Source organism: Sminthopsis crassicaudata, chromosome 5 (genome assembly GCF_048593235.1).
Source record: "Sminthopsis crassicaudata isolate SCR6 chromosome 5, ASM4859323v1, whole genome shotgun sequence".
In the NCBI taxonomy this organism is placed as follows: Eukaryota; Metazoa; Chordata; class Mammalia; order Dasyuromorphia; family Dasyuridae; genus Sminthopsis; species Sminthopsis crassicaudata.
This window is the reverse complement of record NC_133621.1, coordinates 171134145-171150795: the sequence shown is the minus strand read 5'-3', so window position 1 is coordinate 171150795 and position 16651 is coordinate 171134145. Positions and strand designations below refer to the sequence as shown.

The 16651-nt window shown below is 34.5% G+C and overlaps 1 protein-coding gene across 3 annotated transcripts in view; it reads right to left on the bottom strand.

The window, feature by feature from the left end:
* Nucleotides 1-16651, bottom strand: part of PRKCQ (protein kinase C theta) — a 185976-nt gene that overhangs the window by 55867 nt on the left and 113458 nt on the right. For all 3 annotated transcript variants that reach the window (XM_074268751.1, XM_074268752.1, XM_074268750.1), the window contains one exon: nt 15803-15976. In XM_074268751.1, coding sequence (XP_074124852.1) covers nt 15803-15976 — 174 coding nt within the window. The remainder of the gene's footprint in view (nt 1-15802; nt 15977-16651) is intronic.

The following is a 16651-nucleotide window of genomic DNA, read 5'->3' as shown; positions in this document are numbered from 1 at the left end:
ACCTTCTCTGAAAAGTAGTCTTTGCTTATGGATTTCTAATGCTGGGGAACCAGCTACTTCCTGAGGCATCCATTCCACTTTTGCATAGCTCTAATTTTTAGAGGGCAGCTAGATGGCTCAGTGGATTGAGCAGAGTTTGGAGTCAGAAAGATGTGATTTCAAATTTGATTTCAGACACTTCCTAACTGTGTGACCTTAACCTTTGTTTGCTCCAATCCACTAGAGAACAAAATGGCAGACCACTTTAGTATCTTTGCTGAGAAAACCCTGTGGGCAATACTGGCAAGTGATGGTCCACAGGGTTACAAAGAATCAGACCTGACTGAATGACTAAACAACTGTTGGGAAGTTTTTCCTTACACTAGTTTGAGATTTAGCTCTCTATGATTTCCACCCTTTACTTCTAGTTTTGCCTCCTGAGGTCAAGCAGAACAAATCAGATTCCTCTTCCATTGACAACTTTTCAAATATTTGAAGAAATATTGCAGAGGGGTGTGTATTTGTGTGTCCCCAGTGCCTAGCATAATACTTGGTATACAGCAGGTACGTAATAAATGCTTGTTGATTATTTCCCCCCAAATCCTCTCTTATCCAGGCTAAATGTGTCTAATTCCTCAAGCTAACTCACATATAGAAAACCTTGAAAACTTCCTGATCAATTTTTTGCTGATTGATATTAATTTTTTGAACTTAAGTGCTACACTTTACATTGATCCCTAACAAGTTTCACCATATCCAATTGGGCCCCACGTTCTAGTCTGTCAGAATCTTTCTGGATCATGACTGTCATCCAGTGTTCTTCCCAACTTCAAGTTATCAGGAAATCTGGTAGACTTTCCATCCATGATAGTTTTTGAGTCATTGATAAAAATGTCGAACAGCACAGGACTTAAGTAGCTAATAGGAACCTATTTTCAAGTCATTGATAAAAATGCTGAACAATAGAGGACTTAGGTAGATAATGGGAACCTACTGACCCAGTAATAAAATGCTAAAACGTGGGGTTACTTGTGAACAGAGATTCCTGTCACTAGGTGTTTCACTGCTCTCTGATTCTTTCTATTCAGCATCACTATATCACTTCCTGAATGAGCCTCTCTCACAGTTTTGATTAACACAGAACAATGTATGAAATCATCCTAATTAAAACCCAAACCAATCTGTAACAAGCCAGATGCAACATCCTTTGCTCCTCAAGAAGAGGAAAAAAAAATGACAAGAGTCACATCTACAAACATTGTGACACAAGATACAGGATTTAAATTCAGCTCTTCTTGGCTTCAAGACCACTGCATTACTTCCAACACTTACTGTGTGACCATTGACAATCACTGAAACCCCTTTTACTCTTGGGGTAGTGAAATTGATTCTTTCTTCATAGAAATTTATGTTCTGATGATCCTAAGATGAATAAGCACTTGTAGTAATGATGAAATAGCAGCATGATAAAGTGGAAAGAATACTGATTGGGAAATATGAAGTCAGTATTATATAGCTACATAAGTGAAGGCTTGAAGTCCTGGTTTGTCTTGAAAAGACTAGAATAGCTGAATATGAAGTTCCCTCCAGTTCAATTTTCTGTTTTTCCTATCTCCTTTTGGATATGATTTTTCCCTCCGAGGGCATATCAAGTGAACAGGTTTGGCCAATATAGCTGCAGCCTCTCAAGATGCATATAAACCAAAGCTAATAAAGCTAGAGACTTTATTAAGTCTCTATATAAAAGTATTTTACCTAACGCCACTGCCATAGCCTTTTGCTGGATTGGCAGTTAGATTTAAGTTCCCCCATGTCCTTTATCGTTATTCATTTAAACAATTTAGGAAATAACCTGTTTTTCTTGATTCTTACTACATTGTTATCTCCCCTTCCCACCCTAATGAGTGGGACCAGCTGACTCTGTCTAAAACTCTGTTAAAATTTTGAAGCCTAAGAGACTCTGGACCTTTGACTATAATGTGAAAGCTGTTGTAAAGTTACCTTTGGCTCAGGGTGATGGGGCTGTGCACTGAGACTATATTCTATTGACATTTATTCTCCCCCTGTCCTTGTGAGTGGTAATAAACTTTAACTACCATCCCTACGTGGCTCTGCTGCTCTTAAAACAAACTCTTCTGCTTTATATGGGAATCTGTATTTCTTTAAAAATAAATACAGGATACTCTCAAGGCTTACAATTATTATTTCATTTTTAAAAAACTAATCCTATGAAACATGCAGTTAGGGATCAGTGGGAGTGGAAGGGATGTGTATATATGATAGAGACAGGGAATAGGGGTAGTGGATGTAAACCTGTATACTTGGGGGTGGGTGTGTGTGAGAGGTTTAAGTGGGTGGTGTGTGTGTAAGTGCCGATAGTGAATATGCGTGGGGATAATGAGAGTGTATGTGTTTTGAAGTTATGACAAAGATCTTTTTGTAGATTATTTTGGAAAACAAAACAGAACAAAACCAAACCTGGAGTATTTTAAATCTCTAAAGTTGGAGATCAGAATTAGATCTTGCCCTCTCACTATTCTCCTCTCTATTTTATAGAAATAGAAACAGACTGTGAAAAACTTACATAGAGAATTTGTGAGTCTGAAGGCTCCTCATTAGCCAGCTCATGCCCCCAAAGGATAAGTGCACTCATCTCTAGTTTCTTCCTGGAGACTTCCAATGGAGGGGTATATATTATCTCCTAAAGCAGACCATTTCAAATTGAACAGCACTACTTAGGAAGTTTTTCCTGATTCAGATCTGATCATTTCACCAAAACTGCTTGCTCCAAAGTTACATGATCTCTTAGTTGCCAAATCCAATGCCTCTTTCTCAGTCCTCATTCTTTTTGGCCCCTCCACACCTTTGATACTGTTAATTTCTCTATGAGACTCTGAGTTTTTGGGACGTCACTTCCTCCTGGCTCTCTTCCTATCTATGTGACTTTTGAATTTAATCCTTACATCCAGTTTTGGCTACTAGAGTTAAAAAGAACAAATGTAATCCTTCTTCCATGTAATAGTCCTGCAAATATTTGAAGACTGCTACCATGTTCCTCATGGTAAGCTTTCCCTTTTCTAAGCTAAATATTTCCCTATTTCCGCCATCAAGATCTAGGGCTGGAAAGAACCTTAGATTCTAGAAGAACTCCCCCATTTAATAGATGAGGAAACTGAAGCTGGGTGGCAAAGTTGCTTGTTCATTATATGCGTAATTAGTAAGCATCAGAGTCAGAATTTTGATACTTTAGTCAGCACTCTTTCCTTTGTACCCATATGGCCTTTAACCATACTAGATGACTTTCAAGCATCATTCCTAAAATGTAGCATCCAGAACAAGATTCTTCTAGTAACATTTACTCCTGTTGTATAATACGAAAGCTTTCTTGTCTCATTGTTCAAAATAACAATAAGCTTTACATAAAGCAGAGTAGGTGGAATCTCTTAAGTGCTACAAAGAACAAATGGTAATAGCAACTTAAAATACATGATCCTGTGCTCCCTCCCCCTCTTCAAGCCTTTTTCCTCTCTTCACTGTTACTAATCACAACAATATTACATGAAAAATTCTATGCAAGTGCAAAAAACCCAGCTTATTTATCTTAATGAATTCCTAGAAAGGGTCCTATTTAAAAAATTTACAAATCATCAAAGGATTATTTGTGTGTGAGACAAACAGGCGTTGGATAAATAACCTAGTTGGTATGTTCCAAGTGTCTAACTTCAACTCATAATTTCCCATATGTAATTTATGGATCTGGCAATTGAGATAGAATCCAAGTTTAATTCAGTGATAATACTTATAAATTTGGGTTGTCATAAGTATTAACAGAAAAAAAATGGTGATTTATATAGCATAGTGAATGTCACACTTAATACTACTGATGCTTTTCTTTGGCTACACAATAAATCTGTCAAAACAGCTCAATCTGGTCCTCATTTTGTACTAAGCTAGGGGCATTATGAAGAGCCAAATCACTTGTTTGTCATCATTTTTTGAGAGTAGTTCGTTTTTCTCTGTTGCTTGGGTTTGGGCCAACAGCAAGACATGCAAGCATTTCTTGAAAAAATGGGAAGGAAAAGAAAAGTATAGAGACAGGTTTAGTATGACAATTATACCTCAAGGTTGGCTTTCACTTGTGGGGTGTTTAGATAATTGTTTATTGAGGCTGATCTTCGGCCAAGGCTTTACCATTCCAGACCTGGTGAATTATGATCCTTTACCATAACTAATTTAAATTTGTGTTCAGCAAAAACAAAAACAAATGTGAATTTTGAAGTTTCATGGTATGGGGGAAAAGCACCGACTGCGTTGAAATACTACCTTGTATGCTTTGGATTGTGAGTAAAATTGCATAGTTCTCCAGTTTTTAGTTTTTTCATCTGCAAAATGAAAGTTGCTCTCAGTTGTTTTTAGCTCTAGGTTATAGGTACTATGACTGTAAGACGGAAGCACTTGATGGTAGGTGTCCACAACTATAGGATTAAGTCTTGAGAGATTGATGAATATTTTGAAAATTTAAATTACAGCCTTCCAAAATAATGGTAAACATCCTAGAACCATACTTTTGATGAAGGGATGGGAAAGAAATCAAACTCAAGAAGACTTCAGGACAGGGAATAGTTTGGACTCTTGTGGGGTGATTGCCAATTACAATGGCCCAGGAGCATTTGCAAAGCTTAAAGTGCTAGCTATGACTATTACCTATTATCAAGGTTACACAGGAAGTGAATAAGATCATTTCTAAATTCTCTTGCTGCACAAGGCTGAGTCTTGGATTCTCTTCTTTCTTTATGATCTAATTCTTGGTAAATTTATCAGTTCATGTGGTTATAATTATCATTTTTATGAAAATGACTTTTCAGCCTCAGGCCTACATAATAAACAACAGGCCTACAACCTGCCTATTGGACACAACACTAATTGTCCTGTATTTATCTCAAAATCAACATTCCTCAAACAGAACTCATTACTTTTATTTATTTAATTTTTTTTTTTTGGGGGGGGGGAGAGTAATTACTTAGGGTCTAAGGCCAGATTTGAATAACTCAGGACCCCTTGCTCTCACCATTGTACCACCTAGCTCTGTATTTTAAAACTCTCAATCCTCCCTTCTAACTTTTTCTTTCCCATCACTCAAATTCACATCCTTGGTGTCATGTATCATGTTCTCTTTATTTCACATAATTCCTTGAAGACGTTCTTAATCTTGTCCTCCTCCGGAGTGTCTTGTTAGCTACATGTTGCAGCTCTTTACAACAAACATCTGTCATTCCATGGCCCTCTGTGTGATCATCATTAGTTATCTAAAAGCAGCAGTGTTCCTTGTCTGGCTGCTGCCCAGAGACATCGATAAAATGTTTGCATTGTAAAAATGGGCCTTGGCTATTAGAGGGAGTTTGGAGTTATTTCTGAAAGCAATTCAGCCTGTTTTCTTCTTTTTCAACTCTTTGCTTGGCTACTGTAATCTGAAATTATATATAGGATGTATTGTATATGTATATACATACAGATGTGTGTATACATGTATGTATATATATATATATATATATATATATATATATATATACATGCAATACATATCTATACTACATATGTATACACAAACCCAGGCATATATATTACATACATACACACATATTAGACAAGTTCTATAAGGGATCCATTTGGATGCATATTAAAATCTGTGCAACGAACTTTCTTCTTACATTCTTCTCACATGAACAGGACAAACTTCATTTACTGATAATGGATCTCTTCTAGGAGACTGCAATGTCTTGGAATTTTATGTAATTAAGACAGTACCATCCACAAGCAAATATCTTTGTCTATATAGAACACAGATCAGTAGTCACTGATGTTCCATTTTATGCTGCAAAGTACTGGCAAGTTTGAGAATTTTTGCCTTTGGAATGTTTCTTTCAGATATCTTATATATTAGATTTTCAATTGCCTCATAGTTCTATTACCTCGAGGATGGATTTTCTCTATATCCTGTTGCTTTTTCTGCCATTACTCTCTATAGTACCATTTCTATTTCTTCTGTTAGCACCTCAGGGACTATGATATAAGGATCTAAGTATGATGGTTAGTTCACTATTCTCAATGGAGGGAAAACAACCAACAATCTGTCAGGATGTGTTTTTTTGCAAATCTTTTCCATTTTTTCTTCTTTTTGTAGTTCTTCCTACTTTTCATCTTTGAATGCTCTTGGGAGTAGTTATATAGCTAAGATTTCTGGTGAAATAAGTAAAGTAGTTTTATCTTTTGCTGCTTCTCTTATTAAGATGATATTCCTCATAATTGTCCAACATTCTTTTTCCCAAGATAGCCAAAAATAGGAATGAAGTTGACCTAGGATTTCACTGAGATAGCAAACTCTCAGAGAGGAAACATTTTCTCTCAAGGCAGAGCAGTTTAGAGAACTGCCTAAAGCCAAAGTGAAAACTTGAGACCCTTTGTTTCCTAGAGTGTAGCAGAACCAGATTAAAATGTAATTGAGAAATGTTTAACAAAATAAATAAAAATACAAAAAAAGCCAATATGTCTATTTGAGCTGGATACCACTGGCCTAGACCCTTGGCAGTTAAGGGCTTCTCAGAGACAGTATGTATATATCTGACATAGACTTGATCCCTCATCTTCCTTAAATCAGATTATCTTTCTATGATCACTGCTTCTTTCTAAATCACAAAAACAGGACCAATTCCCCCTCCCCAGCTCCCCTTTGTTGTTCTTAGTATTTCTAAAACATTATAGGATTAGATCTTGCTTCTACCTTCTACGTTAAAAAAATTTAAGTTGGTTGATGAATTTTCTCTACATTTTTTCTCCCTTTGGGGTACCTATTCCATTTTCGAGCATCTTTTAAAGATCATGTGGCTCAGTTATCATACACACCCATTCTTTTTAATTACTTATTATATAGTCCATCTCGACTTGGTGATTTCAGCTGATCAAGAGAAGCTATAGGTGCTCTCTTATGCTCTTTATCTTGGGTATCAATTCCCTCTAAGCCATTTTTGCTCTGGCTTTCCCAGTACAAAGATTACTTTTCTTGGCAGAGAAAAAGAGAAGCAAGATAAAAATTGAGCAGCCTTGCCTCTCACTATCCTCTGACACCATCTATTTGTTCATTGTCCTATTTATTCTCTGGACTCCAAATCCATCTTTATAGCCACTTTACCATGCTTTCTCTCCCCATTCTTGCTAAAAGAAAACAAACTTTTTGTGGCCTTTAACTATCCTTGCCAAATACTGATACTGAGCAGATACGCAGGACAATATTCTTACAGAACCAAGGCATTTCTTTGTGTTCACTTTAATCTTCTTTCTAAAAGAAGATTATATGTGTCTTTTAAAAGACACATATAAAAGTGATTTGGTTAGTAACTTCCCTGAATAGGCTCCTCATCCTCATTAGACAATTGCTTCTTTTACTCTTCCTCAGGACATTTTCTTTCATTGTGTTTTCAAAATTTAATTTTACCATTATACCTCAATTTTTTCACAGTATAGACCACTTTGGGGTTAGGGCTCCTAGAGGCATTAGTAGTGTCAATTAAATCACAGATTGGCTTTTACAGAAAGCTTTCCCATCAGGCCTCATAATTAATAAAGTACACTGTCATCAGAGTGCATTTTCTGAATATCTGCTCATGATTCACAGCCTGTACTAATGACACAATAAAACACTAACTGTCTTGTGAGGTTTGAGATTCCAATTTCCACTCTATAAGGAAGGTCATTTTTAGCTTATGTCTGACAGCACAATTACATTAAGGCCTCTGGAAAGAAGCAGATGATTGAGTAATGCTGAAGTACCCCTGTCTAACAAGAAAGCATTTGACATACTATTTAATAAACTGTATTTATTTATTAACATCAGATTTTATAAACATGCTCATGGTATTCTATTTTGGGCACTATAATCAATTAAAAAATTGAAAAATTATAGTATTTTATAGTTTTGAATTTATATCTTCTATACAATAAGGGCAATAATCAATATTTGGTTAGATAGCTCTCCCAGACTTTTCAGTTGTGTACCACTAAATGAAACATCTAAGTCTTTGAGAGTTGCAGAGTGAGAGACATTTAGATTTTGCAAAAATATGTATGTATTTGGCCAGACATTCCTGTTATGGAAACTCCTTTTCTAATGAAGATGAAAAGTTTCTCTATAATATAGCAATAAAGAATCTTAGAGTTTCTTGGGATAGTTAGAGATTAAGTAATTTAAAGCTCCCATATGTCAGGATCTAGTTCACTGGGAACTCCTTACACAAATGAAATCACAGACCTGGTAAAAATTATGCATGCAACTTTGCAATTAATTTTTATCAATGCAGGATAGTACTTTCTCTACTACATAAGAGTTTTTAGAGAGTTATCCGGGGCACCAAGACTTTAAGTGATTTGTTTAGAGTCACACACCTAGTTATGTATTAGAAGCTGATTTTACACCCAGATCTTGATTTGAAGAACCTCCAAGTTAAGAAGATCTAGGTGCAAATTCAAATATAATATGTGTGTGAATATATACACACACATATTTAATTGAAGGTTATTTACTAGTGATTTAAGAACATACTTGTACTTACACAATGGGAAAAAGATATATAATAACAAAAGACTGCAACATAGGTATTCTAATATGCAAAGTGAAGGCAATGATATAGGAACTGTAAAAATAATTTTTATCTCTTTTTTCAAGCAACAGATATATGCTAATTTCAGCAATTTGCATGACCAAATCCTTTTAATTATATTGCTATTGTTGTAAAAAAGAAATCTGGCCAAAACCCATATCATCATGAAGCACTCTACCATCAAAGCACTGAGTCTTCAAAAGCAATGCCCTTGGATTAGTGACAAATAAGGACAATCTGGTGTAGTAGAATTAACAATAAATTGAAAATAAGGACTAATGTTCATTTCCTGGATTTTTCTATTTACTATCTGTGTGATCTCAGGCTAGTGTGTTAGTCTCTATAGGACTTAGTATGCTCATCTATAAAATTAGGGAATGGATTCATAATGATTGTACAGCTGATGCTTTAATTCTGAAAAAAAAAAGTTATTTTACTGGATCACAGTTTCCTTTATAGCTGTGCTCTAAGGTCTCTTCTAATTCTTATTTTAATAGCTTAAAAAGATAGGATCTCTGACTTTTAAAAAATGAAGTTTCAAATCTATTCATTTTCAAATTGTGGAAAGCTCAATGATAGATGATAACTTTTAATTTTAACTGATGTATTAGGATCAAATAATGTCTCAAAAAGTCTTTATTGGTAAGTTGGGGGTGTAAGCATCTAAGATGGGATTCCTAGGTCCACATGATTTTAAGTCATATTCAATTCATTGAACATATATTAGCCAACTGTTATGTGCAATGCATCTTTTCCAATGCCTGGTTGAGAACAGGAGCCCAGAAAGAAGGTGTGCAAACAATCAGTTTAATTGTCAAATCTTATGGTCTTTAGTCAGTACTCATCCTCATTGACCTATCTGCTAAATATGTCACTTTTGAGAACACTCTCCTGGATCCTAAGCTCATTCCAAGTTTTTAGGATGCTTCTCTCTTCTTGGTCCTTGCCTTCCCTATTTGACTATTCTTCAGTCTTTTTGACTGTATTACTTTATACATTTCCATTCTTTTATAAATCTGTAGGTATTCTGTAGGCCCTATTCTCTCTCACTTGCTCATTTCATAAGATCACAAAGTTTAAGAATCATCATTAACCAAATGATTCACAAGTCTATACACACACAAACATATATATATATATATATATATAAACATATATATATAAATAAACATATATACATATATATATATATATATATACATATATACATATAATACATACACACACATCCCTAGTTTCTCTCCTAAATTCCACTTTCACATTAATAACTGCCTATGAGGCATTTTGAACTGGGTGGCAGGGAGGTATCCTAACAAGTCTAAAATTCTCCTTTTTCTAATCCACCCCATCATCTTTTTTCTTTTCAAAGCTTAGGAATCATTCTTGATAACACACTTTTTCTCATCTCTAATCAGCTGCTGCTATTGTCAATTTTTGTCTCTACAGCATCTCCTTTCTTCCTAAGCTCACAAACTAATCCTTGCCCTCACATAATTCATGAATTATTATCCCAATAGTCTCCCAGTTGTTCTCCCCATCTCTAGTTTTTCTCCTCCTTTCACTTTCCAGTGAGTTGCTAAATTGATATTTCTAAAACTCAAGTCTGATCATGTTATTCCATATCCTCAACAATTGCTTTTAGGGTCATGTACAAGCGTAATTTGTAGGGGGCATTTAAAACCCTTCCTAATCTGGCTATTTTATCTTTCCAGACTTTTTTCAATTTTACTTCTCTTTATGCACAGTCCAGTCCTATCAAAAGATCCTCCTTGCTGCTTCTCACACATGCCTTTCCATTTCCCATCTTTCTTTGATCATAGTGACCCTATGCATAAAAGGCACATTCTCCTCACTTTTGTTTCTTAAAATCCCTATATTTCTTCAAAAAATGAGCCACTATCTCATGAGTCTTTTCCTAATGACTTTTCCACCAAATTATTTTGCATTTCTCTTGTATACATTTAAAATCTATTTTCTATGTAAACACATTTCCCCTGTTTCATTTTTGCTTTTATATCTCTGGGACTTACACTGGACCTGAGTTAGAACTATTATTCAATTGTGTCTGACTTTTTCTGACCCCATTAAATTTTTTTTGGCAAAGATATTAAAGTGTTTTGCCTTTTTACAAATGAGGAAACTGAGGGACCTTGTGCCAAGGTTCACACAATTAGTAAGTGTCTGAGGACAAGTTTGCACTTAGAAAGAAAAACTTTCTTTATACCAAGGCCAGTGTTCTATCTATTTTGCCACCTAGCTGTCTTTGAAGTATATTAGGCGTTTAATAAATGTTTCTTTTTTAACTGAAGGGACAGTGATAGGTAAAGCACTTAACTTTCTTGAGTCTTAATTATGTCAAATTATGATGATCTCTAAGATCCCCTCTATGGATAACCTGAAATGAGATTCATTTGTATTTTCTATCCATTTTCAATAAGAATATTAAAAAGAATAGAAAATCCTACAAATAAAGGTTTCATACTTTTTTCTGTTAATGTCCACAAATTTAAAGAAGTATATACTTGTACTGGGAGTAATTGAATATACTTAAACATAGGAATACTATATCTAACAGTAGAAATGTTCATGTACAGAAGAGAAATGCCTAGAAATAGTAAAAATTCTTGAAGTAGTTTCACTTTTCTAAAACAAATATTAAAAACCCCATTAGTTCCTTAAATGGAAGATATAAAATTTTACAAACATTCTAGGGAATGGATATATGGAAGTAATATTAAACTAAAAATAAACAAGGATGCAGAAAACTATATATACATTGAATTTTTAAATTAAATATGTACTATTACATATATAATTAATGTTTTATGATGACATATAAATAGTAAATATGTATACATAATGTATATATGGCTATATATAAATGTTAGCCATTATTATTATGAGGGGAGAGGGAATTGAGAGAGAAAAAAGAGAGAAAGAATAAATTATTTTCATTAAAGGTCTTATTCTGATGCCTCTTGGTAGCATGGGAATGAACCTGAGTTCCTGAAAACTATCTAATAAAGGGTAGAAGAATTACCAAATTGCTGTAGGACAGAAACAAAACCACAGGTTTGTAAAGTATTGAAGTAGAAATATACATAAGGGAAATGACCAAAGATAGATTAGAGAGAAGGGAGAATGGGACAATTGTTATTTTTTGTTTTGAATTTCATTTCACATTGATTAGTTATTAAGTTAAAATGAAAAAATTGAATAAAATGCAGTTTCAGAATTTATTTGTGGATACATGGTCCAGCTGCTCTGAAACAGACAGAAAACTAGATAGAAAGTCCAATTTTCTCATGAGAGTAAGTAAATATCTTTTTAATAGGAACATGAAAAAAAAGAAAACATGGAAAATTAGAAAGTAATGAAAACAATGTCAACATAGCTAGTCAAATATTAAGTAAATAGGGTAACATTATTGGGGTTGAATGAATGACTGCTTTCCATTATTAGGGAAATTAGCTAATGATTTTATGGAACTAATAATTATTTGCAAAATTTCCAAGTTGACCTAACCAAATTCATTCATCCCAGAAAAACATTTAACTCTTCTCCCAAGGAAAATTTGCTGACAAAGTGAAAAAGAGGTTGATAATTATTATCTTGATTATTTTGTTTCTGATAGTTGATAATAATAAAGTCAAGTAAAAGAAAACACTATTTTGGGGGAGGCATTGAAGTAAATATATAAGATCTCAAAAGTAGAAAACAATGTGCCATTTTTTTTTGTCATTTGTTTTGATTTAAGTAAAAAATGTTTTAGGATTTACTGATTCTGCTATTGCTAGTACAAGAAGAATGGGTGGAAACCTGACCTTTGAAAGCAAAGTTACTTTGAAAATTATTACTTAGACAGCTAGATGGCAAATTATGCCTCAGACACAGCTTTGTGACCCTGGCCAAGTCATTTAACCCTGTTTGCCTCAGTTTCCTCATCTGTAAAATAAGTTGGAGAAGGATATAGCAAACCACTCCAGTATCTCTGCTATGAAAATCCCAAATGGGGTCATGAAAAGTTGGATATGATCGAACAACAATATTATGACTTATGTGGAAAGAACATTTTTAATTGTATGGAATGTGTCTAGTGTGCCCACTGTCAGATGGTATAGTTTTATGAATGATTGTATAGTGGAAAATTTCACTACTGAAATCAACAGAATGAGTTGACTTTGGTTGAATATCCAGATTTGGAATCTCAATTTTCCCAATGGTCTAGGATTAGAAAATAATTTCTAACAAAGGCTAAGTATTAAAACAAGATTAAAATATTAAAATAAGTTTTGGAATAATAAATGGAACGTCTTTAAGAAAATGGTAATATATATACCACTAAGAAAAAATACTTAAAAATTCTCCTTGATATGGAACTCAGAAGAAATCAGTAAAATTAATTTCAAAGGCAGAGAAGGCAGTCCTTTATCACCTAATGACTAGTACAGTTCGTTCCTCCTGGTATCCTTGACACTCCAATCCAACTGCCAGAGTGGTTTTCTTTTTCCTTTTCCCTTTCCTTTTAAAACTTTTTTCCCAGTTCCAGATAAAAACAAATTTTAACATTTGTTCAATTTTTTTTTGAATTTCAAATTCTATTCTTCCTTCTCTCCCCTCTTTGCCTTGAGAAGGCAAGCAATTTGATATACACTATACATGTGAAGTCATGCCAAAAATTTAAATAATAGTCACATTGTGAAATAAAAACAATTTTTAACCTTCATTTTAAAAAACTGCAGAATATTAAAAAAAATGTCGACCTAATTGTCATATTCTCCCTTTCCTTTCCCCCTCCTTGCTCAAGCTTACTGAACTCTCTCACCTAATAGGTCAAAAATAAATTCTGGCATTTAAAGCTCTTCATAATCTGGCCTCTTCTGTATCTTTTTAAGTTTTTTTAAACTTCATTCCCCTCCTCACACTATAATCCACAGCCACACTGGCCTACTTGCAGTCAAACAGCCTTGAGCTTTGCAGTCAGCTATCCACCCATCCCTCCTCTGTTCTCCTGCCTCATTTTTGCCTCTTAGTCCCTTTGAATTCCTTCAAGAATCAGGTCAAATCTCATCTTCTGCAAGCAAGGGACTTTTTATGGTCTCCCCCAGAAAAGTGCCTTCCATTTACTCTACATAAATCTCTCTCATCCAAATGTGAACGCCTTGAGGTCAAAAATTGATTTTTCCTTTGTACCCTCAATACTTAGATGTTTGCTGACTGACTAGTTGAGTTTGCAGTCAGAAATGAAGAGGCACTTGCGCTGAGATGATGGCTGATGCTTAGGAATGAATTTTTGATAGGAGAAAGTCTAAATAGAAAAAAGAAATTGATGGTCCAGAATAGAACTTTGGGAAACAGAACATTTAAGAAAATGGAATCAGTGAAGAGGATAAAGAGGTAAAAGAATTTGAAACATGTGTTTTATTTGAATTTGAGAGGAAAAAATATCCATGTTTACTTCCTAACAACAGCAAAAAATAATAGCTAGTTTATATAGCATTTTTACATTTGTAAAGTGATTTTAAAATATTATTTCATTCTCATGACAACCCTGTGAAGTAGATGGTATTTACATCTATTTTTTATAGATGAAGAAACTGAGATTTAGGAGGAATTAAGTAACCCAGCATCACGAAGCAAACAAGTGTCTGAGGCAGCATTTAAACTTAGAGGTCTTCATAATTCTAGCTTCAACACTGAATCTATCATACTACCTAGCTGCTATTAAGTGTGTGAAACAGGATTGAAAGCCTTATCTTCCTGACTGTATAGCCAGCACTATATTATACCATGCTGCCTCTTAGACCAATGATCAAAACTCAGAAGACCTGGGTTTTCAATTTAGTCCTGTCATTACTGTGGCTTAGACCTTCTGTAAAATAGATGAATTCTAAATCCTTTCCAATTTTAAAATTCTAAAACTCTAAATCAACTTACTCTAGAGTCCATAGACTACTATTTGTATCCCCTGTCACCCAGGAATCTGCAGATTTGGATGGAGAAAAAAATTATATTTTAATATATTTTCCTTTCAATTCTACAGACTTTATGTATTTAAGAATAGTTGTCCCTTCCACATTGTGGGGGTTATGGATGCAATGTTCCTGTGATCTGGAAAATTGGTATAATTTTTTTTGGCTCTTTGTTACAAAAAAAATATGATTTTTTTTTCTTTTATGGAGTATTTACTGTGCCACATTGTAAAATTTGTGTCCAGTTTTTGTTCACAGACTCTGTGTTCATAGGCAGCTTGTGCAAAACTTCTCCAAAATCCCCATTTAATTTCTCATGCCAATCTGCATTATATTGAAACTGTGATGAAGAAAGTTGTGATGTGGAATGGATAATATTATTCTAATGAGTCCACTGGTTTCACCAAAAGGACCCAAAGGAGTTAATGATACAAAAATAGTTAAGAACTCCTAATTCAGGATTTTTTTTTGGTGAATTTATATCTATATTCATGCTTTTTGGGGCAAATGTAGCCCTCTCAGATGTTTTTAATATTCATCCTCTAAAAGAATCTGAATCTCTTTGCTGGCTAGTCTATTTCACTCTGGCCCAGCTTAACCAAATGATTTGGGAGAGGAAATTTTATTCAAAAATAAACATCTTAGAGCCTACATAGATGAAAGAGGAATGGAAATGCAGGTGTTTTTACTTTCTGGTCCCCTTAACACATCATTTCCTATCCCCATCCTGGCTCCCAGGATTGTCCTTTTGGAATATTTGATTGCACAAGTATTTTGACCTAAGTGGTGCTGGGAAGGCCTTCTCCACGTACCCTTTTCCTCTCCAATGCATCCTTTGACTATTTGTCATAGTGTAAGAAATTCCACTACAGCACTTTGCCTAAATAGCATTAATTGGTTATTGATAAGGAAGGAAACAAGGACTTATTAAGTGCCTATTACATGCCAGGCATTGAACTAAGTACTTTACAAATACTATCTTATTTAATATTCTTAGTAATCCTGGGAGATAAGTGCTCCCATTATTTACAGTTGAGGAAATAGAGGCAATTCACTTAATCTCTGGATTGACACTTGAAGTCAGTGGAACTAGAGATAAGGTTCTCACAGTATGGCTGAATTTGGTACCCCAGTTCTGGGCAGGTTACAATCACCATGCTTTTAGGGACAAATGATATAAATAAACGTGTCATTCTGTACCTCAGTCTGGAATGTGCAGTATACATGAGTTAGAAATGGATGTTCCCAGGCCAGTGAAAGAACTCGCTTTTCCACCATAGTGCATTCCACATCATCATCCATCAAAACAACATCTTTCTTCAAGGCTTTTACTGCAAAGAACTGGTTTGTTTTCTTGAATTCTGCCAGGAATACCTTGGAAAGAAATAAGTGATTGATTTATATTTGTCAATAAAAAAAGGAAAGAAAGTCCACAAAACTCATATAAGGACTAAGGGTTAAGATTTTACTCTTGAGCCAGAATAGAAGTCTATTTCTACTGGTTTAGGATATTTTTTTTTAACATTTTAATACTATAAACTTTTGTTGAAGTTTCTTTGACTAAAAATGCTCTAAAATTTAACTTTTGGTTCTCATTTCAAGTTTTATTATAGTTTTAAAAATGCTGTGGCATGAGATATAATATTCCCTGCACCTAAAAAACGCAGCAACTACTAAGTTCTCTACTTCCACAAGGCTGAAGGCTGAAAGGTAGGTAAGAATAAATACAACATACACTTTTTGAGAAGGTCCCCCATTTCTATCACAAATACACAATTTCTTTCTGTGATGGTGATTGCAGAAAGTTAGAGCCCAATGAAATACAAATAGAAAATTTCCTTTTCACCCTGGCACTATTTAAAGTATAATTATGTAAAACATGGTACTGAGTGAGCCCAATGGAAATATGCAGTGCAAATCAGAATAATGGGGCCATTTCAGGAGATGAAGCACTCTCACTAGTTAGGGCCTAGCTGTATTTAAGTTTCTCTATTATCCTCTGTTTCCCCTCCCCACAATTTAAAATAGTGTCAACTCTCAGACTAGGGA